This window comes from Hemiscyllium ocellatum, chromosome 3, assembly GCF_020745735.1.
Source record: "Hemiscyllium ocellatum isolate sHemOce1 chromosome 3, sHemOce1.pat.X.cur, whole genome shotgun sequence".
NCBI lineage: Eukaryota > Metazoa > Chordata > Chondrichthyes > Orectolobiformes > Hemiscylliidae > Hemiscyllium > Hemiscyllium ocellatum.
Window position 1 is genome coordinate 7,933,761 of NC_083403.1, and position 27,818 is coordinate 7,961,578.

The 27,818-nt window shown below is 43.1% G+C and overlaps 1 protein-coding gene across 1 annotated transcript in view; it reads left to right on the plus strand.

Moving 5' to 3' along the window:
* The window catches only part of LOC132834281 (dynein axonemal heavy chain 8-like), a 1,170,382-nt gene that overhangs the window by 456,631 nt on the left and 685,933 nt on the right, over positions 1-27,818 (plus strand). Inside the window, exons 23-24 of the mRNA XM_060853001.1 lie at positions 1,343-1,443; positions 7,143-7,227. Of these exons, the coding sequence (XP_060708984.1) occupies positions 1,343-1,443; positions 7,143-7,227 (186 nt within the window). The remainder of the gene's footprint in view (positions 1-1,342; positions 1,444-7,142; positions 7,228-27,818) is intronic.

Below are 27,818 nucleotides of genomic sequence, written 5' to 3' on the forward strand. Positions count from 1 at the left end.
AAAGTACTTTACACAGAGGGTGATAGATGCCTGGAATACGTTGCCAGCAGACGTAGTAGAGGCAGGCATGGTAGATTCATTTAAGGTGCGTTTGGACAGAGGGACACAGATGCTTAGGAATTGGGTGATAGTTTTAGATAGTGGATTTGAATTAGCTCAGGCTTGGAGGGCTGAAGGGCCAGTTCCTGGGTTGTAAATTTTCTTTGTTCTTTGGCATTCATCCAGGCCAGGGGATTTGCCTGTTTTAAAGGTTGGCAGAGCCTCCAATATCTCCCCATTTCCTATGTCAAAGTGTGCAAGTTCCTCTTGGTCCCTTTTCCTGAATTCCAAATCTGCATTCTCCTTTCCTACAGTGAAGACAGAAGAGAAATATTTATTCAATATCCTTCCAATATTCTGCAACTTCACACACAGGATTCCCCTTTGATCCCCATGGGCCCAAATCTTTCCCTGGTTAACCTCTTCCTTTTAATGTATTTATAAAATGCCTTAGGATTCTCCCTAATCATATTCACAAGTCCTTTTTCATGTCCCTTTTTGGTCTTCCAATTGCTTTCTTAAGTTCCATCCTGCACTTCCTGTATTCTTTTAGGGCCACAGTTGAATTGCTCCTTTTAGACTTGCCAAAAGCCCGGCTCTTCTTCATTATCTAGCCCTGAATTGTCCTCGACATCCAGGGGTTTTGGTCTAAGGGATGTGGAGTTAATGCAGGAAAGTGTTGTTGAGGGAGGCAATGAACCATGATTTAATTGAACAGTAGAGCAGACTCGATAACCTGATGGCATACTCCTATTCACATATTCCTTTTCTGTCTTCAAATCTGTAATACTCTCTTTAATCTGCCAACCAGACAGATTGCATCTTGTATCTCCTTGCATCTCCGAGTTGTGTATCTTCTGCAACTGACCTTTTCTGAGTGTTGAGGATATTCTTCAGCTGTCTCTGGCTGTGGCCTTTTACCTCAGACTTTTCCACTGGATAGGCTGCCTTTGTCTTTATATCTGGTCAGCTGTTGAGTGAGAAATAGAGTTAAAATATCCTAATAGCATTTGGCTGTTGAATTTAGCAAGCTCCAGCTTTCCAGCTGCTCTCCTGGAAATACTCATTTCCTGTAAATATCCAAATTCAAAATTCATAACGTGTAATGGATAGAGGGTGAAAGCACAAATGAATTATTCTCAGAGTAAGATATGTGCAAGGGTTTGAATGTTCCCTTTTGAGACTGCAAAATTCTATTAATATATTAATATTAGTCAATGACAATGTAGTGAATAGATAATCAGGAACTAGTTATTTATTTTTAAAATTGTTTTTATCTTCTTTACCTTTTTGTGTTTTCCAGGATATTAAGGAACTTTATGCATATTTTAGCCATCAATTGCTGGATGCTTTAGTGAAATCTACACATCTGTCACTGGAAATTTTCAAACGAAGAGTTTTCAAGTAAGTTTTTTTTACTGAATTTCTATTTCTTAACTCTATCTTTTTAGATGTGGTAGTAATTCTATAAAACACATTTTTCCAAAATTACGCTTGCCGAAGTGGATTCATTAAGTTGTCCAAAACATTTAGTGGCTGACGGGCAGTGGCCAGTAATATAAAGAAGTGCTACAGTCTCTACAACATATAAAGATTTCCTTAGGGTACAAATGACTAATGGGAAACGTGAATCCGCTGTGGTTAACAAAAAAAGGTTAAAGACTGATGGGGTCAAAACAAGCATCTTGTTAGGATGCCAGAAAATGTGATAAGTCCAAGGAATTGTCTAAATGTAGAACCGCTAATACTTTCTCTACCCTTGCAATTATCACATCCAATAATTCACACTCCTCCTTCAGAGGCACAATATTCTGCAATGGCCACCTCTTTTGTGAGAATAGATGTAAATTATTTATTTAGAACTATACAAACATTTTCCACATCTACGCATGTTATATTTTTGGTCATTTTGTGGACCCTACTCTTGCTTTCGTTATCCTTTTGCTCCTAACATTTTGAGTTCGCTGTGATTTATTTTGCTAATATTGTTTCACACCCTCTCTTTGCTTTCCTAAATTCCTTTCTTTCTATTCACTTCCTATAATCCTGTGGGCTTTCTATAGCAGAGTTCTTAGTATTGGGCATAAGCTTTATTTTTGGCTTATCTTACTTTGTAAGCTCCTTGATAGCTAGGTGTCTCCACATTTGGCTGTTGCACATTTTTAACTTTTGAGAACAAATTACCTCTGAGCCACTTGAATCTCCCATTTGGATGCCTTCCACAACTCTGGCATTGATGTACCTTCAGGTAACCATTTCCAGTTCACTTGCTAATTTCATTTCTTCATTAGTAAAATTGGCCTATATATTCATGGGATATGGATGTTGCTGGCTGAGCCAGCATTTATTGCCCGTCTCTAATTGTCCTTGGACTTGTATACAGGGATAGAAGGCTCTATAGCCAAATTTGATGACGACAGAAAAATAGGCAGGATGGTAAGTTGCAGGATGGTAATAGGCAGGATGGAAATAAGAAGCTTACAAATTGGTATAAATAGGTTAGGAGAGTGGTCAAAATGTGGCAGATGAGTTTAATGTGGATAAGCATGAGCTTTTGCATTTTGGTTGGAAAAATGGGAAAGTGACCTGTTATGTTAATAGAGATAGACTTTGGGGTGCTCTGCTGCAGAGGGATCTGGGTGTCCTCATTCGTGAGTCGCTGAAAACTAGCATGCACGTACAGCAGATAATAAAGAAAGGGAATGAAATGTTGAATTTTATAGCTACAGGAATAGAATATTAAGGTAAGGAATAATGTTGCAACCACACAAGGTATAGATGAGACCGCGCCTGGAGGAATGTGTACAATTTTGGACCCCTTGTTTGAGGAAATATGCAGTGGCATTGGAGGCAGTTCAGAGGAGGTTCACTAGATTGATCCCAAGGATGAGCGGTTTGTTGTATGAAGAGAGATTGAACAGTTCAGGCCAGTTCAACTCTCTGGAATTTAGAAGAATGAGGGCAGATCAAATTGAGATATTGAAGATGATAAGATGTGTGGATAAAATAGAAGTGGAGCGAATGCTTCCCATTGTGGAGCATTCTAGGATGAGAGGTCATAATCTCAGGATAGGGTGTAGCAATTTTAAAACATAGTTGAGGAGAAACTACTTCTCCAAAAGGGTTTTGAATCTGGAATTCGCTACCCCAAAATGCAATGGATGTGAGTACATTTAAGGAGGAATTATACAGATTTTTAGTTGGTAATGGGGTAAAGGGATATGGCAGGAAAATATGGGTGAGGAGCATATCAGCTATGATTGAATGGGCTGAATGGCCTAAATCTACTCCTATATCTTATGAACTTATGAACTTTTAGAGGGCACTGGAGAGTTGTCTGTTGAACTACTGCAGTGCATATCGTGGCTGTCAGTGGCAGTGCTGTTAGGGAGGAGCTTTGACCCAGTGACACTGAAGGCATAGCAGTACATTTTCAAGTCAGGAAGGTGAGTGGCTTTGATGGGAACTTGCAGATGGCAATGTTCCCATGTATCTGCTGTTCTTTATCTTCTCTTTGGCAGAAATCATAGGTTTGTTAGCTGTCTGAGGAGTCTTGTAAATTTCTACATTATAGAAATGGTACATATTGCTGCTACTATGTGACACTGGTGAATACAATGAATGGTGAAGGTAGTGGATAGAGTCCCAGTCAAGTGGTCAGCTTTATCCTGGATGGAATTAAACTTCTGGAGTGTTGTTGGAGCTACGCTCATCCAGACAAGTGGGGAGTATTCCATCACACTTCTGATTTGTGTCTTGTAGATGGTGGATAGGCCGAGGGGAGTCAGGAGCTGTGTTAATTGCAGTAGGATTCCTAGTCTCTGACCTGCTATTATAGCCACAGTATTTATGTAACTCATCTAATTTGGTTTCTAGTCAATGGGATCCCCAGAATTGTGATAGTGTGGGATTCAGAAATGGTAATTAAACCCATTGAACATTAAGATGTGATGGTTTGAATCATTCCTGTTGGAGAAGATGAATGTCTGGCACTTCAATGGCACAAGCTTCTTTCTCAACCCAAGACTAGGTTTTGTTGGGGATTTGCTGTACACAGAGTGCTTCAGTATTGAGGAGTCACAAATTGTACTGGCCATACTAGATACCAGCACTCAGGAAACCATGCTGAATTTTATTGTTGGTGTCTACCCTCATTGAAAGGAAGATTCCAGGATATGAAGATGGATTCATGTTGCCCACTGGTCCCAATTATCAGGATACAACTGTCTCTGTATTAGTGTCTGAAATGTGGCAGGGCACTTTTTGGTCTGAATGACATCATTGAGCATTGGAAAAGATCATTTGGTGTGACAAAGCCTGACATCTCTTTAGTTCAAGGTGTTAAATGAACTACAAATTTTCCTTTCACAAAAATACTTTAGTCAGAAATCTGACATTGCCAACGTGATCAATCAATCTTTCCAAGTGTGGCATTAGGTAGGAATCTAAACTAAAAACATAAATTGCTGAATAAACTCAGTCAGTCTGGCAGAATCTGTGCAGAGAAAGCAGAGTTAATATTTCAGGTCCAGTGACCCTTATTTGGAACTGACTGTAACTAGAAAACATTTGCTGAAGATGGTATGGGGGAAGGTGGAGATGGCACCCAGAGAGAGGACACAGCAGTTACACAGACAAAGGAAAGGGTAGTGGTTTGCCTGGAAAAATCAATACCTGCTAAAGGGGCCATTAGTAGCTGACAACGGGTTGGTTGATGACGAGGCCTGGTGTGTAGTGGTGAGGTAACGACATGGGAGAAGTGGCTTGATATTGAGTCCTGAAGGTTGCAGGGTCCTTAGGTGGAAAATGTTGTTCTTCCAGCTTGTGCTGAGCTTCACTGGAGCATTTTCCAAGCCTGAGACAGAAATGCTGGCCAGAAATGTTGGTGGTGTGTTGAAATGGCAGGCAACTGGAGAGTCAAGGTCATTTACACAAAAATTCAATTCTAGAGAAGGATCACTGAACCCAAAATGCTAACTCTGCTTTCTCTCCACAGATGTTGCCAGACATGCTGAGTTTCTCCAGCAATTTCAATTTTTGTTTCAGATTTCCAGCATCCAAAGTTCTTCATTTTGTTTGGTTTAAGTAGGAGTCTATTTTTGATACTGTATTGATCTTTAGGAGCTGGAGCTGGCTATTCATCCCCTTGAGCCTCGTCTGCCATTTTAGATCTTGGCCATTCATCTAACTCATTGCCATATGCCCATGCTATCCCCATATTCTTTGATGCCTTGCATAACTAGTAATCTATTGATGTCTATTCTATCAAACTTAACAACTGATATTTCACACCCTCTAAGATAAGGAATTCCAAATATTTACAAACCTTTGAGTAAAGTCATAGATGGTATCATGATAGAGTTTTACGACATACAAAGTGAGTCTTTGGCTCTTCATGTCTGTACTAATCATCAAGCATATAACCATGCTGGACTCTTTCACACCTAGCCTGTAGCCTTTTCTAATAATCACCTCAACACTTTTTAATTATTGTGAGCATTCCCCCTTTACCAATCATTCAGGCAGTGAGTTCCAGATACCCACCACCTTCTAGGTGCAAAGAAATTTCTTCAAATCTCCTCTAAACTCTTGCCCAGTACCTTAAATCTATACCCATGATTATTATCCCTCTTCTAAGGGTAATTTTTCTTGATGTCTACGCTATCTGTGCTTCTTATAATTTTGTAGATTTCAACCAGGCCTCCAGTCAGCCTTTTCTGCTCTGAGGAAAATAACCTCAGCCTATCAAGTGCCACTTCATATTTGAATTGCTCAAACCCAGGAAACACCCTCATGAATCTCTGCATCCTCATCGGTGCAATCACATCTGTTATGTAATGCGGCAACTAAAACTGTGCACAATACTTCGCCTGTGGTCTAACTAATGTTTTATGCAGTTCCAGCATAACCTTCCTGTTTTTACATTCAAAGTTTTAGCATTGACGAATAAAGAAAAGTATCCCATATGCCTTCTTAAACACTACTACCCTCAAGGATCAATGGACATACACACCAAGATCTTCTGTTCTTCTGAACATCCCAAGGTTCTCCCATTCATTGTGTACTCACTTGCCTTGTTAGTCCTTCCAAAATCCATCACTTCATACTCCTCAGAATTAAATTCTATTTGCCTCCAATCTGACCATTTGACCAGCCCTTCTATATCATTCTGTGGTCTAAGGCTTCCCTCCTCACTATTGACCACACCATTAACTTTCATGTCTTCTGTAGACTTGCTGATCATACCCTCCATATTCCTGTCTTGATTATTAATATACACTAAAAACAGCACGACACCTAGCACCAAACCCTGCAGACAACCCTGCAGTCACAAACACAACCTTTGATTATCACCTTCAGCCTCCTGCAATAAAGCCAATTTTAGATCCAATTTTCTAAATTGCCCTGGATTCCATGGACTCTTATCTTTTGACCAGTATCCCATGCAAAACTGTGTTAAAAGCCTTACAAAGACCATGTCAACTACATCCACTGCACTACTCTAATCTACACATCAAGTCACCTGCCTTGAAAATCTCAAATTAATTTGATAGAAATGATCTCCACCAGAAAGGTTATGCTGACTATCCTTGGTTAACCCATGCCTCTCCAAGAGGAGATTAAAACTGACCCTCATAATGTTTTTCCAATAGTTTCTCAATGTTAGGTTCACTGGCTTGCAATTTTCTGGTTTATCGCCACCACACCTCTTGAAGTATCACGTAGCTACCCTGTAGCCCTTTAGATCTTTCCTGTAGCCAAAGAAAATCTGAAAATTAAAGATATAATCCCTGTAACCTCCTTTGGGCCTGCAGATCTATCCACTTCTATTGTACATGCTGATAAATCCCATTGGTCTTTTTCAACTTCTGTTTGGTCTCTTGATTGCTCTGGTTTCAAATATGAAAGTGCAGTGTCTGAACACACTTCTTCTGAAAAGGCTTCACTGGATTCAAAATGTTAACTCTGATTTCTCTCCATCGATATTACCAGACTTGCTTAGTTTTTCCAGCAATTTCTGTTTCTACATCATATCATATCATCTTATTCTTGAACATGTATTTTACATGTATGTATATTGTTTGATTTAGCACAGCAGGCAGAAGAGGACTTTATGGTTATTCCAACAATGTTGAAGAGTTTGCTCCTTTTATGAAGGCTGAAGTGCGCTTGGCAATTCCAAATGTGGTATGTTGCTATTGTAATCTATTTGACTTGTAGAATATTTTAAGAGAATGATAAAATGTATTCTAAATCTATTCTGGTTAATTTTGACATTTTGCAACAAATCTATTGCCTCAGTGAAGAGGTCAGAGCTAGTTTCTGCTGCCACCATGAGCACAACATTTAGTTAATCAGTTCTCAATGGTTTTAGCTGCCATGAGATTTGAGTGTCAGGGTTCAGAACTGCACTATTGAGTGGCCACTCACTTAGACCATACTGTCCCTATTCTGAGGAGAAAGTGAGGACTGCAGATGCTAGAGATTAGAGTTGAGAGTGTGTTGTTGGAAAAGCACAGCAGGTCAGGCAGCATTCGAGGAGTAGGAGAATTGACATAAGTCCTTCATCAGGAATGAGGTAGGAGAATTGACATTTCGGGCATAAGCCCTTCATCAGGAATGAGACGGGAGAATCGACGTTTTGGACATAAGTCCTTCATCAGGAATGAGGCGGGAGAATCAATAAGCCCTTCATCAGGAATGAGGCAGGAGAATTAACATTTCGGGCATAACTCCTTCATCAGGAATGAGGCAGGAAAATCGATGTTCGGGCATAAGCTCTTCATCAGGAATGAGGCAGGAGAATTGACATTTCGGGCATAAGCCCTTCATCAGGACTTATGCCCAAAACGTCGATTCTCCTGCTCCTCAGATATTGTCTGGCCTGCTGTGCTTTTCCAGCAACTGTCCCTACTCTGAGTATATTGCATTTAAGTTTCTGTCTTACCCAAGAGTTCATGATTGTCTAAATATCTGGAATTCCAATAATCTTTTTGAATTAAATACAAAGATGCAGAACACTGATCTTTGTCTTACAGCTCTCTGGTACAAATGTTCCATCCTTTCTTTCCAGAGTCTCAAAAGCATGTTTCTTCTGCTATCAATGTTGTGTCACATTATGCATTATTATATCATTAATATCTGACATTTACACTTCGAGAAATATTTTTAGGCTTTGGCTAAATGTAAGTAAACCTTGCAAGCTGCCCACTCTGAAGATGCATTCCAGTGCTGAACACCAGATTCAGTCCAGCACAAAAGCAGAAGGCCTGGTTGGCATTAGCATGGTAAGGTGGGAAGATTGCGATTGCAGCATCAATCGTCCAGATTACTTTAGTGAGGTTCAGAACAGCCGTTAGAATTTACAACTTACCCATGGATAGGATTTTTCTATTTGTGGGAAAAGTGTGTGGGTGAGTGAGTTTCATGACATCTCCTGCACCAGGGACGGAATGAATTTGATAAATTTACATGTGAGATTTTGGACATGTTTCTTGGAGAATTTTATGGTAAGTAAGATTGAAGTTCATGCCATTGCCAGCACCTTCAAGTTTTCCCTCTTGTTCCATTTTTCTCACCACTTCAGAAGATGCAAGCTTAGAATGACACCTTACATTGTGTTTCTTGGTAATAATCACCAAAGCTGAAGAGTGTGGAGCTGGAAAAGCACAGCCAGTTAGGCAGCATCTGAGGAGCAGAAAAATTCACATTTTGAGCATAAGCTCTTCATCAGGAATGAGGCTTGTGGCGCAAGGGGGCTGAGAGACAAATGTGAGGTGGGGGGGCGGGGAGTGGGCAGTGAGCCTGGGGGGTAGGTAGCTGGGAATGTAATAGGTAGATGAAGATGGGAGTGAAGGTGACAGGTCAGAGAGGAGGGTGGAGCGGATAGATGGAAGGAAGATGGACAGATAGGACTGTTCAAGAGGGCTTTGCCAAGTTGGAAGCTTGGATCTAAGATAAGGTGGAGGGAAAGGAAATGAGGAATCTAGTGAAATCCACGTGTGATTGGAGGCTCCCAAGGTGGAAGATGAGGCATTCTTCCTCCAGGCATCAGGTGGTTAGGATTTGGCGGTAGATGAGGCCCAGAGTTTGCATGTCCTTTGAGGAGTGGGAGGGGAGTTAAAGTGTTTGGCCACAAGGTAGTGGGTTTGTTTAGTTCATGCGTACCAAAGCTGTTTTCTGAAACATTCTGCAAGTTGGCGTCCTGTCTCCCAAATGTAGTGGAGACCACATCGGGAACAACTGACACAGTCGATGACATCATAGAGTCATAAAGTCATAGAGATGTACAGCACGGAAACAGACCCTTCAGTCCAACCCGTCTGTGCCGACCGCATAACTGAACCCAATTTAGTCCCACCTGCCAGCACCCGGCCCATATCCCTCCAACCCCTTCCTTTTCATATACCCATCCAAATGCCTTTAAAATGTTGCAATTGTACTAGTCTCCACCACTTCCTCTGGCAGCTCAGTCCATACACGAACCACCCTTTGCATGAAAAAATTGCCCCTTAGGAGTCTTTTGTCTCTTGCCCCTCTCACCATAAACTTATGTCCTCTAATTCTGGACTCCCCCACCCAGGGGAGGAGACTTTGTCTATTTATCCTATCCATGCCTCTTATAATTTTGCAAACCTCTATAAGGTCACCTGTCAGCGTCCGACGCTCCAAGGAAAACAACCCTAGTCTATTCAACCTCTCCTATAGCTCAAATCCTCCAACCTTGGCAACATTCTTGTAAATCTTTTCTGAACCCTTTCAAGTTTCACAACATTCTTCCGATAGGAAGGAGACCAGAATTTCACGCAATATTCCAACAGTGGCCTAACCATTATCCTGTACAGCCGCAACATGACCTCCCAAATCCTGTACTCAATACTCTGACCAATAAAGGAAAGCATACCAAATGCCTTCTTCACTACCCTATCTACCTGCGACTCCACTTTCAAGGAGTTATGAACCTGCACTCCAAGGTCTCTTTGTTCAGCAACACTCCCTAGGACATTACCATTAAGTGTGTAAATCCTGCTAAGATTTGCTTCCCAAAATGCAGCACTTCGCATTCATCTGAGTTAAACTCCATCTGCCACTTCGCAGCCCATTGGCTCATCTGGTCAAGATCCCGTTGTAATCTGAGGTAACCTTCTTTGCTGTCCACTACACCTCAAATTTTGTTGTCATCAGCAAACTTATTAACTGTACCTCTTATGCTCGCATCCAAATCATTTATATAAATGACAAAAAAATAGTGGACCCAGCACCGATCCTTGTGGCACTCCACTGGTTACAGGCCTCTAGTCTGAAAAACAACCTTCCACCACCACGACTCTCTGTCTTCTACCTTTGAGCCAGTTCTGTATCCAAATGTCTAGTTCTCCCTGTATTCCATGAGATCTGACCTTGCTAATCAGTCTCCCATGGGGAACCTTGTCGAACACCTTACTGAAATCCATATCAATCACATCTACCACTGTGCCCTCATCAATCCTCTTTGTTACTTCTTCAGAAGACTCAATTAAGTTTGTGAGACATGATTTCCCATGCACAAAGCCATGTTGACTAACCCTAATCAGTTCTTGCCTTGCCAAATAAATGTACATCCTGTCCCTCAGGATTCCCTCCAACACTTGCCACCACTGACGTCAGGCTCACTTGTCTATAGTTCCCTGGCTTGGCCTTACCACCTTTCTTAAACAGTGCATCACGTTAGCCAACCTCCAGTCTTCTGGCACCTCACCTGTGACCATCGATAATATAAATATCTCAGCAAGAGGCCCAGCAATCACTTCTCTAGCTTCCCACAGAGTTCTAGGGTACACCTGATCAGGTCTTGGACATTTATCAACTTTTATGCATTTCAAGACTTCCTCCTCTGTAACATGGACATTTTTCAAGATGTCTCCAACTATTTCCCTACATTCTATATCTTCTATGTCCCTTGGAGGAATGGGAGGGGAGTTAAAGTGTTTGGCCACAGGGCAGTGGGTCGATTTGGTTCATGTGTCCCAAAGATGTTCTCTGAAATGTTCTGCAATTTGGCGTCCTGTCACTCCAATGTAGAGGCGACAACATCGGGAGCAATGGATGTGATAGGTGACATGTGTGGAAGCACAGGTAAATCTCTGTTGGATGTGGAAAGATTCTTTGGGCCCTTGGACAGAAGTAAAGGCGAGTTGTGGGAGCAGGTTTTGCACCTCTTGTGCTGGCAAGGGAAGGTGCTGGGAGTGGAAGGTGGGCCAGTGGGGGGCATGGACCTAACAAGGGAGTTGCAGAGGGAATGGTCTCTCCAGAATGCAGATCTTTCCTCCCCACCCCTATCTGCATTCTGGAGAGACCTTTCCCTCCGTAACTTCCTTGTTAGTTCCACGCCCCAACCAACCAACTCTCCACTCCCGGCATTGTCCCCTGCCACCATAAGAAGTGCAACGTCTGTGCCCACACCTCTCCCCTTCCCTCCATCCAAGGCCCCAAAGGATCTTTCCACATCTGATGGAGATTTACCTGTACTTTCACTGGTGTCATTGAATATGTCCCCTGCTCCCGATGTGACCTCCTCTACATTGTGGAGACAGGATGCCAACTTGCAGAATGTTTCAGAGAACTCTGGGACTCACAAACTAAACAACCTCACCGCCCTTTGGCCGAACAGTTCAACTCCCCTTCCCACACCGCCAAGGACATGAAAGTCCTGGACCTCCTCTACCACCAAACCTGAACCACCCAATGTCTAGAGGAAGAACGCCTCATCTTCCACCTTGGGAGCCTCTAACCACAGGAGATCAATGTGGATTTCACCAGTTTCTTCATTTCCCCGCCCCCTACTTTATCCTAGATCCAACTCTCCAACTTGGCACTGCACTCATGAACTGTCCTACCTGTCCATCTTCCTTCCAACCAATCCACTCCACCCTCCTTCACCCCCACCTTCATCTACCTATTACACTTCCAGCTACCTTCCCCCCAGGCTCACCCTCCTACCATTTATGTCTCAGCCCCCTTGGGCCACAGCCGCATTCCTGATGAAGGACTTATGCTTGGCATATCAATTCTCCTGCTCCTGACTGGCTGCGCTTTTCCAGCTCCACACTCTTTGATTCTAATCTCCAGCATCTTCAGTCCTCACTTTCTACGAATTGCCAAAGAAATGGCCCTGAAGAAAAACAAACTCATGAATGGTGATCTGGAGTTGTTGTGGTTACAATGGTGGAGATTAGGTCAGTCCACATCCTACACAATCAGCATATATATGGCACACCAACATACACAGCCAATCTGGATCCAAATAGCATTACAGATCAATGGAGGATTTTATTTGAGGCTGGCTGCCCATCAGTTAATGTAAGAATGTCAATGATCTTCTGCACTCTATAAGGATAGGTACCGAAGTCTCTATTTTCAGGAACAACGGGAGCGGTGAGAGTGAGGACCTTGTCTGCCAGGAAGGTTAGTTTCCCCCTAAAAGGATTTACTTTGAGAGTCAGTGGCCTTCACTTTCAGCAGGAGCAGGAGCAGGAGCAGTGAGAATGAGGAGCTGAGTAGGAGCAGTCAATTGTGCTCTGGGAAGGTGAGTGAACTGATATATTTGGGCAGTGGCTGAACCCGAGACACTAGACATGTAGTGTCTCCCATTCGCCCTTCTCCACCAATCAAAAAAAAAGATTATGCTGTGTTAATAAGGGAAGGATTTTCTATTTCTTTTTTATTGCGTGATTAGTCAAAAATTTTCCTTTTCTCTTTTTTTACTTATCTATTATTTGATACTATAGTTGGACTAAAGTAAGCTTAAGAGTGAAAATGGCAGGAGACCTCAGACCCGTGATATGCTCCTCTTGCTCAGTGTGGGAGCTCAGGGACACGGCTGATGTCCCTGACTCCTTCACATGCAGGAAGTGTGTTCAGTTGCAGCTCTTGTTAGACCGCATGTCGGTTTTGCAGCTGTGGATGAACTCACTTTGGAGCATCCACAATGCTGAGGAGGTCATGGATAGCACATTTAGTGAATTGGTCACACTGCAGATGAGGATTGCTGAGGGAGAAAGGAAGTGGGTGACCAAAAGGCAGAGATAGCACAGGAAGGCAGTACAGGTGTCCCCTGCAGTCATCTCCCTCCAAAACAGGTTTACCATTTTGGATACAGTTGGGGAGATGGCTCACCAGGGGAAGGCAGCAGTAGCCAGGTACATGGCACCGTGCCTGGCTTTGCTTACAAAAGGGCAAGAGACAGAGTGGAAGGGCTACAGTCATAAGGGCGTTAATTGTAAAGGGAGTAGATAGGCGGTTTGTGATCAAAAACAAGACTTCTGAATGGTATGTTGCTTCCCAGGTGCACGGGTCGGGGATGACTCAGATCGGCTACAGAACATTCTAAAGGGGGAGAGTGAACAGTTAGTTGTCATGGTGAAAAACAGGATGAGCTCCTACAAGCAGAATTTAGGGAGTTAGGAGCCAGTTTAAAAACCAGATCCTCAAGAGATAGTAATCTCAAGATTGCTACCAGTACCATGTGCTAGTCAGAATAGAAATGAAAGAATAGGCAGCATGAATGCGTGGCTTGAGAAGTGGTGCAGGAGGGAGGGTTTCAGACTTTTGGGATATTGGGACTAGCTCTGGGGGAGGTGGGACTGTTACAGGGCTTATGCTCGAAACGTCGAATTCTCTATTCCTGAGATGCTGCCTGGCCTGCTGTGCTTTAACCAGCAACACATTTTCAGCTGTTACAAATTGGACCGTCTATACCTGGGCCGGACTGGAACCAATGTCCTAGGGAGTGATTTTGCTAATGCTGTTGGGGAAGTTTTGAACTAATATGGCAGGGGAATGGGAACCAAATGAGAAGGTTGGTGGACAGTAAGGAGGTACTAACTAAAGCCTGGACGGAAATAAGTAATGAAGTCAGCATGACTAAGGGGAAAAGTGGCCAAATAGCAGATGATGAATGCAAAGGGACAGGTAGCCCGAGGTGCATTTGTTTTAATGCAAGAATATCTGGTTGGCGTGGATGGGTTGGACTGAAAGGTCTGTTTCCATGCTGTACATCTCTATGACTCTAAGTATAATAGGTAAGGCAGATGAACTTAGGGCTTGGATTAGTACCTGGGAATATGATGCTATTGCTATTACTGAGACTTTGTTGAGGGAAGGGCATGATTGGCAACTAAATATCCCAGGATATAGATGCTTCAGGCAGGATAGAGAGGGAGATAAAAGGGGTGGAGGAGTTACTTTATTGGTTAGACAGCATATCGCAGCTGTGCTGAAGGAGGGCATTGTGGAAGACTCGAGCAGTGAGGCAATATGGGCAGAGCTCAAAAATAGGAAGGGTGCGGTAACAATGTTGGCGCTGTACTACACACCTCCGAACAGTGAGTATGAGATAGAGGTACAAATATGTAAACAGATTATGGAAAGATATAGGAACAACAGGGTGGTGGTGATGGGAGGTTTTAAATTTCCCAACATTGACTGGGACTCACTTATTCTTATAGGTCTAGATGGAGCAGAATTTGTAAGGAGCATCCAGAGGATTTTATAGAGCAGTATGTAAATAAACAAACTGGGGAAGGGGCCATACTGGACATAGTGTTGGGGAAGGTAAAAACAATGACTGCAGATGCTGGAAACCAGATTCTGGATCAGTGGTGCTGGAAGAGCACAGCAGTTCAGGCAGCATCCAACGAGCAGTGAAATCAACGTTTCGGGCAAAAGCCCTTCATCAGGAAGGGCTTTCTGATAGTGTTGGGGAATGAGCCCGGTCACGTGGTTGAAATTTCAGCAGGGGATCACTTTGGAGTATGATCACAATTCGATAAATTTTAGAATACTTATGGACAAAGATGAGAGTGGTTCTAAAAGAAGAGTGCTAAACTGGGAGAACGCCAACAAATTGTGGAGAAGCTGAGGAATGTGAATTGGGAGCAGCTGTTTGAAGGTAAATCCACATTTGATATGTGGGAGACATTTAAAGAGAGATTGATTAGAGCGCAGGATAGACGTGTCCCTGTGAAAATGAGGGATAGAAATGGCAAGATTAGGGAACCATGGATGACAGGTGAAATTGTGAGACTAGCTAAAAGGAAAAGGGAAGCATACATAAGGTCAAGGTGACTGAAAACAGACAAAACTTTGGACGAATATCAAGAAGTTAGGACCAATCTGCAGTGAGGAATTAAGAGGCCTAAAAGGAGTCATGAAATATCTTCAGCAAACATGGTTAAGGAAAATCCCAAGGCCTTTTATTCGTATGTAAGGAGCAAAAGGATAACTAGAGAAAGGGTTGGCCCACTCAAGGACAAAGGAGGAAAGTTACATGTGGAGTTAGAGAAAATGGGTGAGATTCTTAATGAGTACTTTGCATTGATATTCATCAAGGAGAGGGACATGACAGGTGTTGAGGTTAGGGATAGATGTTTGATTACTCTAGATCAAGTTGGCAAAAGGAGGGAGAAGGTGTTGGGTATTCTAAAAGACATTAAGATGGACAGGTCCCCACATATGGATGGGATCTGATTAGATTAGATTACTTACAGTGTGGAAACAGGCCCTTCGGCCCAACAAGTCCATACCGAACCTGCCGAAGCGAAACCCACCCATACCCCTACATTTGCCCCTTACCTAACACTACGGGCAATTTAGCATGGCCAATTCACCTAACCTGCACATCTTTGGACTGTGGGAGGAAACCGGAGCACCCGGAGGAAACCCACGCAGACACGGGGAGAACGTACAAACTCCACACAGTCAGTCGCCTGAGGCGGGAATTGAACCCAGGTCTCTAGCGCTGTGAGGCAGCAGTGCTAACCACTGTGCCACCGTGCCGCCTGAATCTATCCCAGGTTACTGAGGGAAGTGAGAGAGGGAATAGTTGGGGCCTTAATAGATATCTTTGCGGCATCCTTGAACACAGGTGAGGTCCCAGAGGACTGGAGAATTGCTAATGTTGTTCTCTTGTTTAAGAAGGGTAGCAAGCATAATCCAGGTAATTATAGGCTTCCTTATAGACGAGGGAAGTTAAGAAACATATAAAGTTAAAAGATAAAAGGTATAACATAGCAAAGATAAGTGGGAAAATGGAGGACTGGGAAGCTTTTAAAAAACAACAGAGGATTACTAAGAAGGAAATACGCAGAGAAAAAATGAGGTATGAAGGTAAACTGGCCAATAATATAAAGGAGGATAGTAAAAGTTTTTTTAGGCATGTGAAAGGCAAAAAAATAGTTAAGACTAAAATTCGGCCCTTGAAAACAGAAACAGGGGAATATATTACGGGGAACAAAGAAATGGCAGAAGAATTGAATTGGTACTTCAGATCTGTGTTCACTGGGGAAGACACAAGCAATCTCCCTGAGGTAACAGTGGCTGAAGGACCTGAACTGAAGGAAATTTATATTTGCCAGGAATTGGTGTTGGAGAGACTGTTAGGTCTGAAGGTTGATAAGTTCCTGGGGCCTGATGGTCTACATCCCAGGGTACTGAAGGAGGTGGCTCGAGAAATCGTGGATGCATTGGTGATTATTTTCCAGAATTCGATAGATTCGGGATCAGTTCCTGAAGATTGGAGGGTGGCTAATGTTATACCACTTTTTAAGAAAGGTGGGAGAGAGAAAGCAGGAAATTATAGACTAGTTAGTCTGACCTGAGTGGTGGGAAAGATGCTGGAGTCTATTATAAAGGATGAAATTATGACACATCTGGATACTAGTAACAAGATAGGTCAGAGTCAGCATGGATTTATGAAGGGGAAATCATGCCTGACTAATCTTCTGGAATTTTTTTGAGAATGTGACTGTGAAGATGGACGAGGGAGATCCAGTAGATGTAGTGTAACTGGACTTTCAGAAAGCTTTTGATAAAGTCCCATACAGGAGGTTAGTGAGCAAAATTAGGGCACATGGTATTGGGGGCAAAGTACTAACTTGGATTGAAAGTTAGTTGGCTGATAGGAAACAAAGAGTAGTGATAAACGGCTCCATTTCGGAATGGCAGGAGTGGAGTACTGCAGGGATCAGTACTGGGACCGCTGCTTTTTACAAATATATGTTAATGATATAGAAGATGGTATTAGTAATAGCAAATTTGCTGATGATACTAAGTTGGGTGGCAGGGTGAAATGTGATGAGGATGTTAGGAGATTACAGGGTGACCTGGACAAGTTAGGTGAGTGGTCAAATGCATGGCAGATGCAGTTTAATGTGGATAAATGTAGGTTATCCACTTTGGTTGTAAGAGCAGGAAGGCAGATTACTACCTCAATGGAATCAATTTAGGTAAAGGGGCAGTGCAAAGAGATCTGGGTGTTCTTGTACACCAGTCAATGAAGGTAAGCATGCAGGTACAGCAAGTAGTGAAGAAGACTACTAGCATGCTGGCCTTCATAACAAGAGGAATTGAGTATAGAAGCAAAGAGGTTCCTCTGCAGCTGTACAGGACCCTGGTGAGACCACACCTGGAGTACTGTGTGCAGTTCTGGTCTCCAAATTTGAGGAAAGACATTTTGCTATTGAGGGAGTGCATTGTAGGTTCACGAGGTCAATTCCTGGAATGGCGGGATTACCTTACACTGAAAGACTGGAACGACTGGGCTTGTATACCCTTGAGTTTAGAAGACTGAGGGGGGATCTGATTGAGACATATAAGATTATTAAAGGATTGGACACTCTGGTGGCAGGAAACATGTTTCCGCTGATGGGTGAGTGCCGAACCAGAGGACACAGCTTAAAAATATGGGGTAGACCATTTAGGACAGAGATGAGGAGAAACTTCTTCACCCAGAGAGTGGTGGCTGTGTGGAATGCTCTGCCCCAGAGGGCAGTGGAGGCCCAGTCTCTGGATTCATTTAAGAAAGAGTTGAATAGAGCTCTCAAGGATAGTGGAATCAAGGGTTATGGAGATAAGGCAGGAACAGGGTACTGATTAAGGATGATCAGCCATGATCATATTGAATGGTGGTGCAGGTTTGAAGGGCAAAATGGCCAACGTGTGAGCCTGACGCCAATGGTAGGGAAGCTGCTGGAGAAGATACTGAGGGATAGGACCTATTTACGTTTGGAAGAAAATGAACGTATTAGTGATTGGCAATATGGGTTTTGTGCAAGGAAGGTCATGTCTTGCCAACTTAATAGAATTCTTTGAAGACGTGGCAAAGTTGATTAATGAGGGAAGGGCTGTAGATGTCATATACATGGACTTTAGTAAGACATTAGATAAAGTTTCCCTTGTAGGCCGATGGAGAAAGTGAAGTCGCATGGGGTCCAGGGCGTACTAGCTAGATGGAGAGAGAAATGGCTGGGCAACAGGAGACAGAGAGTAGTAGTGGAAGGGAGTTTCTTAAAATGGAGAAAGGTGACCAATGGTGTTCCACAGGAATCCGTGCTGGGACCACTGTTGTTTGTGATATACATAAATGATCTGGAGGAAGGTATGGTTGATCTGATTAGCAAGTTTGCAGATGACACTAAGATTGGTGGAGTAACAGATAATGAAGGGGACTGTCAGAGAATGCAGCAACATATAGATAAATTGGAGAGTTGGGCGGAAAAATTGCAGATGGAATTCAATCCAGGTGAATGCGAGGTGATGCATTTTGGAAGATCTAATTCAAGAGCGAACTATATGTTAAATGGAAAAGCCCTGGGGAAAACTGATGTACAGAGAGAGCTGTGTGTCCAGGTCCAATGTACCCTGAAGGTAGCAACGCAGGTGGTTAGAGTAGTCAAGAAGGCATACAGCATGCTTTCCTTCATTGGATGGAGTATTGAGTACAAAAGTTGACAAGTCCTGTTACAGTTGTATAGGACTTTGGTTCGGGCACATTTGCGTACAGTTCTGGCCGTCACATTACCAAAAGGATGTGGATGATTGGAGAGGGTGCAGAGGAGGTTCGCCTCTGGTATGGAGGTAGCTAGCTATGAATAGAGTAAAAAATGAGGTCTGCAGATGCTGGAGATCACAGCTGCAAATGTGTTGCTGGTCAAAGCACAGCAGGCCAGGCAGCATCTCAGGAATAGAGAATTCGACGTTTCGAGCATAAGCCCTTCATCAGGAATAAGAGAGAGCAGCCAAGCAGGCTAAGATAAAAGGTAGGGAGGAGGGACTAGGGGGAGGGGCGATGGAGGTGGGATAGGTGGGAGGAGGTCAAGGTGAGGGTGATAGGCCGGAGTGGGGTGGGGGCGGAGAGGTCAGGAAGAGGATTGCAGGTTAGGAGGGCGGTGCTGAGTTGAGGGAACCGACTGAGACAAGGTGGGGGGAGGGGAAATGAGGAAACTGGAGAAATCAGTTTCCTCATTTCCCCTCCCCCCACCTTGTCTCAGTCGGTTCCCTCAACTCAGCACCGCTCTCCTAACCTGCAATCCTCTTCCTGACCTCTCCGCCCCCACCCCACTCCGGCCTATCACCCTCACCTTGACCTCCTCCCACCTATCCCACCTCCATCGCCCCTCCCCCTAGTCCCTCCTCCCTACCTTTTATCTTAGCCTGCTTGGCTGCTCTCTCTTATTCCTGATGAAGGGCTTATGCTCGAAACGTCGAATTCTCTATTCCTGAGATGCTGCCTGGCCTGCTGTGCTTTGACCAGCAACACATTTGCAGCTGTGATCTCCAGCATCTGCAGACCTCATTTTTTACTCGAAGATTTTAACCTACTGCGAATCCTCTTACAAGGATGCCTTCCTTGAAGAAGCTCTCTTCCTCCCTCTACAAGGTTTTCAGTGAGTCCCTCTCTCACTGCACCCCCCAGGTCATCTCCTCTGCACAGAAACTCTTCAGCCACATTCTCAAACAGACTCGTTACCACAGCCACATCTCCTTCCTCAGCACCTGTCTACAGAACCGACTGATCCCACACGGACTCCGAACTACATTCCAACCAACAAAATTTGGACCCAACCAGGACAACCTGTACCTACAACAAATCCGAAGCCTCCAGCAACAGACTTCCCTCCGGATCCTCCACTCCACCCTTGCAGCCATGCGTCGCCACTTACACTCTCTGCAATCAGCCCTACCCCAGCTCAGGACAACACTCTCACAGACCTGCAAAGGACCCCTGCTGTTCTTCATCTACAGAAGAATCCACAAACTCAACAAACAGTTCTTCCTAGCCATATCAGAGATTAAAGACAGTAAGTACCAAAAACTTTCATGTACTTACCCCCACACTCGTGGCTCCTCAACTATTCCAGAATCTTCTATAGGCCTGTCGGACGCCATTACACATGTGGCCTCCACAGCGCCCGCGGCACCAAAGGCCGTCAAAATGTAAAACTTGCGCCCACACCTCCACACTCACTTCCCTCCAAGGCCCCAAGGGATCCTTCCATATCCGCCACAAGTTCACCTGTACCTCCACACACATCATCTATTGCATCCGCTGCACCCGATGTGGCCTCCTCTATATTGGTGAGACAGGCCGCTTACTTGCGGAACGCTTCAGAGAACACCTCCGGGCCGCCTGAACCAACCAACCCAATCACCCCGTGGCTCAACACTTTAACTCTCCCTCCCACTCCACCGAGGACATGCAGGTCCTTGGACTCCTCCACCGGCAGAACATAACAACACGACGGCTGGAGGAGGAGCGCCTCATCTTCCGCCTGGGAACCCTCCAACCACAAGGTATGAATTCAGATTTCTCCAGTTTCCTCATTTCCCCTCCCCCCACCTTGTCTCAGTCGGTTCCCTCAACTCAGCACCGCCCTCCTAACCTGCAATCCTCTTCCTGACCTCTCCGCCCCCACCCCACTCCGGCCTATCACCCTCACCTTGACCTCCTCCCACCTATCCCACCTCCATCGCCCCTCCCCCTAGACCCTCCTCCCTACCTTTTATCTTAGCCTGCTTGGCTGCTCTCTCTTATTCCTGATGAAGGGCTTATGCTCGAAACGTCGAATTCCCTATTCCTGAGATGCTGCCTGGCCTGCTGTGCTTTGACCAGCAACACATTTGCAGCTATGAAGAGAGGTTGAGAAGATTAGGGTTGTTTTCTTTAGAAAGACGGAGGTTGAGGGAGAACCTAACTGAGGTCCACAAAATCATGAGAGGTACAGAAAAGGTAGATAGCAAGAAGCTTTCTCCCAGAGCGGTGGGCTCAATTACTAGGGGTCATGATTTCAAAATGAGAGGGGAAACGTTTAAGGGAGATATGTGTGGAAAGTTCATCACGCAGAGGGTGGTGGGTGCCTGGAATGAATTGCCAGCGGAGGTGGGAGAGGTGGGCATGATGACGTCATTTAAGATGTATCTAGACAGATACATGAATGGACAGGGAGCAGAGGGATACAAGTCCTTAGAAGGACAGGTTTAGCTAGAGGATCTGGATCAGCGCAGGCTTGGTCAGCCGAAGGGCCTGTTCCTGTGCTGTAATTTTCTTTGTTCTTTGTCCTTGGAATATAGGGACAGGAGTAGGCCATTCAGCCCTCGCAATTGTTTCACCATTCAGTTAGATCATGGCTGATCTGTAGCCTAACTCCACATACCTGTCTTTGGGCCCTTATTCCTTCATACCTTTGTATAGCAAAACTTGATCTATTTCAGATATAAAACCAGCAACCGATCTAGCCTCCACTGCTGCTGTGGAAGTGTTTCAAACATCTACCACCCTTTATGTGTAGAAGAACTTCCTAATATATCTCCTGAATGATCTAGCCCTAATTCTAAGACTATGCTTCCCTGGGTCTGGAATTGCCGTCTTGTGGAAACAGTTTATCTTTAAGTATCCTATGTTTTCCTGTTAATATACTGAAGACTTCGATCAGATCGCCCTTCATCTTCTAAAGAGAAAACAGGCCTAATTTATATAATCTCTCCTCGTAACACTTGAAACCCAAGTATCAATCTGGCAAAACTACATTATACTCCCTCCAAGGCCAATGTATCCTTTCTAAGGTGTGTTGCCCAGATTTGCTCACAGTACTCCAAGTAGGATCTAGCCAGGGTTTTGTATAACTTCAGCATAACTTCTGCATCCTTGTTCTGGAGTCCTCTGGATATGGCATGGTGACTGAATGGTTAGCACTGCTGCCTCACGGCGCCAGGAGCCTGGGTTTGATTCCAGCCTCAGGTGATTGTCTGAGCGGAGTTTGCACATTCTCACTGTGTCTGAGTGGGTTTCCTCCAATTTCCTCCCACAATCCAAAGATGTGCAGGCAATATCCTAAATTACCCATTGTGTTCAGGGTTACATAAATTAGGTGCATTCAGCAACATTAAAATGTAGGGGATTGGATCTGGGTGGGTTTCCCTATGGAGGGTTGGTGTGGACTTGTTGGACCAAATGGACTAGAAAGAGAAGAAAAAAAGGTCAGCATTCCATTATCTTTCTTGATTATTTTCTGCATCTGTTTTCTGCAGGTTTCCTCATTTAAATAATAGTCATCCCTTCCAAAAATTAATAACTTTACATTTTCCCACAGAATTCTCCATCTGCTGACTTTCTGTTCACTTACCCTACTAGTATCTCTCTGTTAACTGTTTATGTCCCTCTCACAACCTGACTTTCCATCTATTTTTGTACCATCTTCAAATTTGGCGACAGTGCATTCGCTTCCTTTTTCCAATCATTAATATATATATAAGGGAACGTTGATTATCTGAACGAGGTGGGCAGGCACTATTTCGTTCGGATAATCAATTATTTGGTTAATTGATTAAATGCCTTTCCTCTGGGGCTCAGAGTTTTTAAAGTCTGCTTCGCGTTCAGGAGACTGCAGCAGCACACAACAGGTGAGCCACACCCCCCCCACACCGCAATCCTGCCCCATCCAACACTTGCCCCCCTTGTCTGTCCCCCACCTGTCCCCCAATTCCGTCCAACACCACACACACACACACACACACACACACACACACACACACACACACACACACACACACACACACACACACACACACACTTTCTCACACTCACAACCCCCACCCCAGACAGACACACACACAGACAGACAAAGACCCACATGCACACATATATTTTGTGTGGTGAATTTGTACTTGCAGAGTTACATTGCATTTTGCTCAAAAACTGCATACATTCATGTAGAACTCGGAGCTCAAAAACTGCATGAATTTATGTAAAACTGCGTTATCTCACTTTTTAGATTAGAATCACTCTAAACATCAGGTCATAGACAGAGAACACAGGGGGCTAACACCTTGAACATAGTGTCTAGCTATCACCATTGTTCACAGCTAACCTGAGAATGCAACTTAAAGAAAGGTTCTTGTGATTTACACAATAAAGAAGTGAAACTGTCACTGTATTCTTACAGATGAAAAGCTTAACAATCATTTTTTCAATGTATAATTTCAGTTACATCACACTGCAAATTTTTGCTATAAATTCTGTTAAGATGGAGCCCTCCACAATCACTTGATGAAGGAGCGTCGCTCCGAAAGCTAGTGTGCTTCCAATTAAACCTGTTGGACTATAACCTGGTGTTGTTTGATTTTTAATCTCATTATTTTGTACACCTCAATCAGGTCTCCTCTCTTCCTCCTTCTCTCCAGAGAGAAAAGTCCGAGCTTATTCAACTTTTCTTCATAAAGCAAGCCCTCCAGTCCAGACAGCATCCTGGTAAACCATCTTGCACCCTCTCCAAAGCCTCTGTATCTTTCCTATAGTAGGGCGACCAGGTCAGAACACAATATTCCAATTGTGGTCTCACCAGGGACTTGTAGAGCTGCAGCAAAACCTCGCGGCTCTTAAACTCGACACCCCCCCCCCCCATTAATGAAAGCCAATGATGACTTAATTACTCGCCCGCATTCTTTAGTATTAATCATATGTTTGAAGTATCTTCTGCTGCAAAGACTGATGCAAAATATCTGTTTAACTCTCATGCCATTTTGTTCTCCTCTATAACTATGTCCACAGATTCATTTTCTAAGGGGTCTATGTTCACTTTGGCCTCTCTCTTCCTTCTTATACATTTAAAGAAATTCTTATTGTCACCTTTTTATATTCCTTGCTAATTTGCCCTTCTTTTATTTTCTTTCTCTTTATGATCTTTTAGCCCTTCTTTGCTGGATTCTAAATACTCTCCTTAACTTAATACTCTCCTTAATTTCCTTTAATTAGCCATAGTTAGCTTTTTACTCTCTTAGAGCCTTTCTTCTGAAATATATTTTTGCTGAACATGAAGAATTACATGATGTATTTAAATGTCTGCCAACACTTGCTATATGTCTTTCTTGCTAATAGATCAGCCCAGTAACCAATAAGTCAGCAAGTTTATAATTTGTGAAGCAATTACCTGTGCTTCTTGTGAGGAAGTGAAAGAACTCGGAGAAGAGAAATTAAAGTATACCATATCCTGACATGCTAAAAGATCATTTCAGTGAACCCCTGAAGAGGAACCATGAAACTGCTTCCCCAAGTTGCCTCCTCAACCTGCAATACCAATGCTTTTTTGACTGTCTGTGTCTGTCTGTAAGAGGTTATAAGGGGCTCAGAATTTTAACTAATAGAGTTATGTATTTACAGCTCATCGTTGTTTCCCTATAGCTAGAATCTAATTATTGCTGTTCCATACAGAAACCTAGCCATGTTTGCTGTATATCTGAGTGTAAAGAAATAGTTAAATGGAGGGAGATTTTGCATATTTTGATAAATCTTTACACTTTGTGATGATTGCAGGAATAATGGGGCTTGATTGTAAGTGAGTTGTGACAAATAACAAATCTCTGTTGACGTTTCTTTCTTAAGTTCATAAGTTCACAAGTTCATAAGATATAGGGGCAGAATTAGGCCATTCATAAGACCATAAGACATAGGAGTGGAAGTAAGGCAATTCAGCCCATCGAGTCCACTCCACCATTCAATCATGACTGATGGGCATTTCAACTCCACTTACCAGCATTCTCCCTGTAGCCCTTCATTCCTTGTGACATCAAGCAGAGAGAGTCTGCTCTGCCATTTGATTATGCATGTTAAGCTCCTCACCCCCATTTTCCTGCCTTCTCTGCATATCCCTTCAACCCATTACCAACTAAAATTCTGTCTAACTCCTCCATAAATTTACTCACTGTCCCAGCAGCAACTGCATTATGGGGTAGCGAATTCCACAGATATTCTACTAGTTACAAATTTACAAATTTTAATTGATAGTCATTAAGGATGAGTTCATAACCATTGAGTTTTCTTTGAGAAACAATTGAATAATCTAATATGTTCCTTTGATAAATTTATACAATCACAATTATACCTGACAAAACACTATAGCAATAAGATCCAAACATCTTTCACTTATTTGTTTATCCAGCTGCCTTTTCAAAGTAATTGAAATGTCATCAGACTCTATCTGCAATGCATTTGGACACTCAACATAGAGGTTTAGTTATATTTAATCCCTCATTGAAATCAGAATCATCCTCCAGGCAACTTCATTTCTTTGTTTCTTTATTCTAATCTTTTCTCGGGTCAACACCCATTGCTTAACTTCCCAATATATTTTGAGTTCAAGCTTGTTAAATTCCTTTTCCTTTTCCTTTCCAAAGTTTCTTATTTCAAAGTCTCCTTTCTTTTCATTCTGCTCCCATTCCATCTCCCTTTATTTTCCTTTTTTGCATTTTACTTTTTATCTCTATGTATTCCAGTTCAAGCTTTTCCATTTCTCTTTCTCTCTCAGTCATTCTTTTTCCATTTCTAATTATACCTAAGCTAACTCTAATAAAATATGTCAATTTCAGAATTACCTTTGAGTTCTCAATGTAGTACTCAAAGGAATAAAAACAAAATAAAATAAATACACAAGGCGTTTTGAAAGGTTTTAAGTCACATTGCAAAACAAGTCTTACCTAATCCTCATCTGCATCAGATCACATGTCAAATTACCCATCGGTATCTGATCTTTAAATTTGACTCATCTGTTTCTTCCACTTCTGTGAATTGTGAAGTCTACTTACAGTGAATATTTATGAAAGAGAAAGTTTAGAATTTCTCAGATTCCATATAATCTCCATATTTCTAATCAACTTCTCCTGGTCTACAAATTTAACAAGCTAAGCCTTTATATCAGCATAATTGTGTCTCCCCTGAAAGGTCCTGTACTCCTTCTTGGGAGAAAAACTATATTTGCTTCTCACATCAGTTCGGTCTTCTCCAAAACAACACTGAAAACTTTTAATCTCCAGGTTTTCTAATCTAAAATCAATTCTTAGTTACTCTAAACTAAAACTATCTAAGGCTTTTAGTGTTTGCAGGCTCTGTCATTATCCCACTGTATTGTGCTAGGACAGTAGGTAGTGTTCGGGTTTGTCAGCTCCAGGCCCACAACACTAGTGGTGCCTGAAATGAGGACTCCTAGTGGCAGTGAGCCTGGAACCTGGATTCTTGGCAGTAATGGTGCCCTGGACGAGGACTGCTGGCAGTGTAGGCCCAGATTTGAGACGTTTGGTGGTGTTGGCAAGACTGTGGTGGCAGCAGAGCTGCGGTTTCCTAAGCCATCAGCACTGTCAGTGCTGTGCTCATTGTGGGACTCCTTGAGGACCGGAACACCTTGCAGAAGCCCTGAATTCATATTTGAGACTCCAATTTATACAGAAGATGAATTTGTATTTAAGTAGTTTCTTTTTATCCTAATTCTACCTCAAAATGGCATTGGTATATTCAAGGTATGTGTGACAATGAATAAATCATTCATCATTTTGTAAGAACAATCTTCAGTTAACACAAACAAATTTTGGAATCATTCGCTCTCTGACACATGCTGTATTTGGTTATGGTTCCATAGAACACAACAACGCAGTGCAGACCATTCGGCCCTCGATGTTGCACTGACCTGTGGAACCAATCTGAAGCGTATCTAACCTACACTATTCCATTTTCATCCATATGTTTATCCAATGACCATTTAAATGCCCTTAAAGTTGGCGAATCTACTACAGTTCCAGGCAGTGCATTCTACGCCCCTACTACTCTCTGAGTAAAGAAACTACCTCTGGCATCTGTCCTATATCTATCGATCTTTAATTTAAAAGTATATCCCCTCCTGCTAGCCATCTCCTTCCAAGGAAAAAGGTTCTCACTGTCCACCCTGTCAAACTCTCTGATTATCTTATATGTCTCAATTAAGTTACCTCCCAACCTTCTTCTCTCTAGCGAAAGCAGCCTCAAGTCCCTCAGCCTTTCCTCATAAAACCTTCCCTCTATACCAGGCAACATCCTCGTAAATTTCCTCTGAACCCTTTCCAAAGCTTCCACATCCTTACGTAGAAACTTAGTGATTTACAGCATGGAAACAGACCCTTCAGTCCAACTCGTCCATACTGACCAGCTATCCTACATTAATTTAGTGCCATATGTCAGTGCTTGGCCCATATCTCTCCAAAACCTTCCTATTCATATACCCATCCAGATGCCTTTTAAATGCAGTAATTGTACCGGCTTCCACCACTTCCTCTGCCAGCTCATTCCATACATGCACTGCTCTCTGCATGAAAAAGTGCCCCTTAGGTCCCTTTTAACTATTTTCCCTCTCACCCTAAACCTATGTCCTCTAGTTCTGGACTTCCTCATCCCAGGGAAAAGAACTTGTATCCATGCTCCTCATGATCTTATTAACCTCTGTAAGGTCATCCCACAGCCTCTGACTCTCCAGGGAATGAGGAGGATAATGAAATAATAGGTTGGCTACAAATTGAGGAACTTGAAATTTTGACTATATTGAAAGTTAATAATTCACCAGGAAAATATGAGATGCATCCAAGGATACAGAGAAATACAAGGAAAAAGGTTGGGAACATACTGCCCATAATCTACCTCTTTGGGGCAGCATAGTGGTACAGTGCTG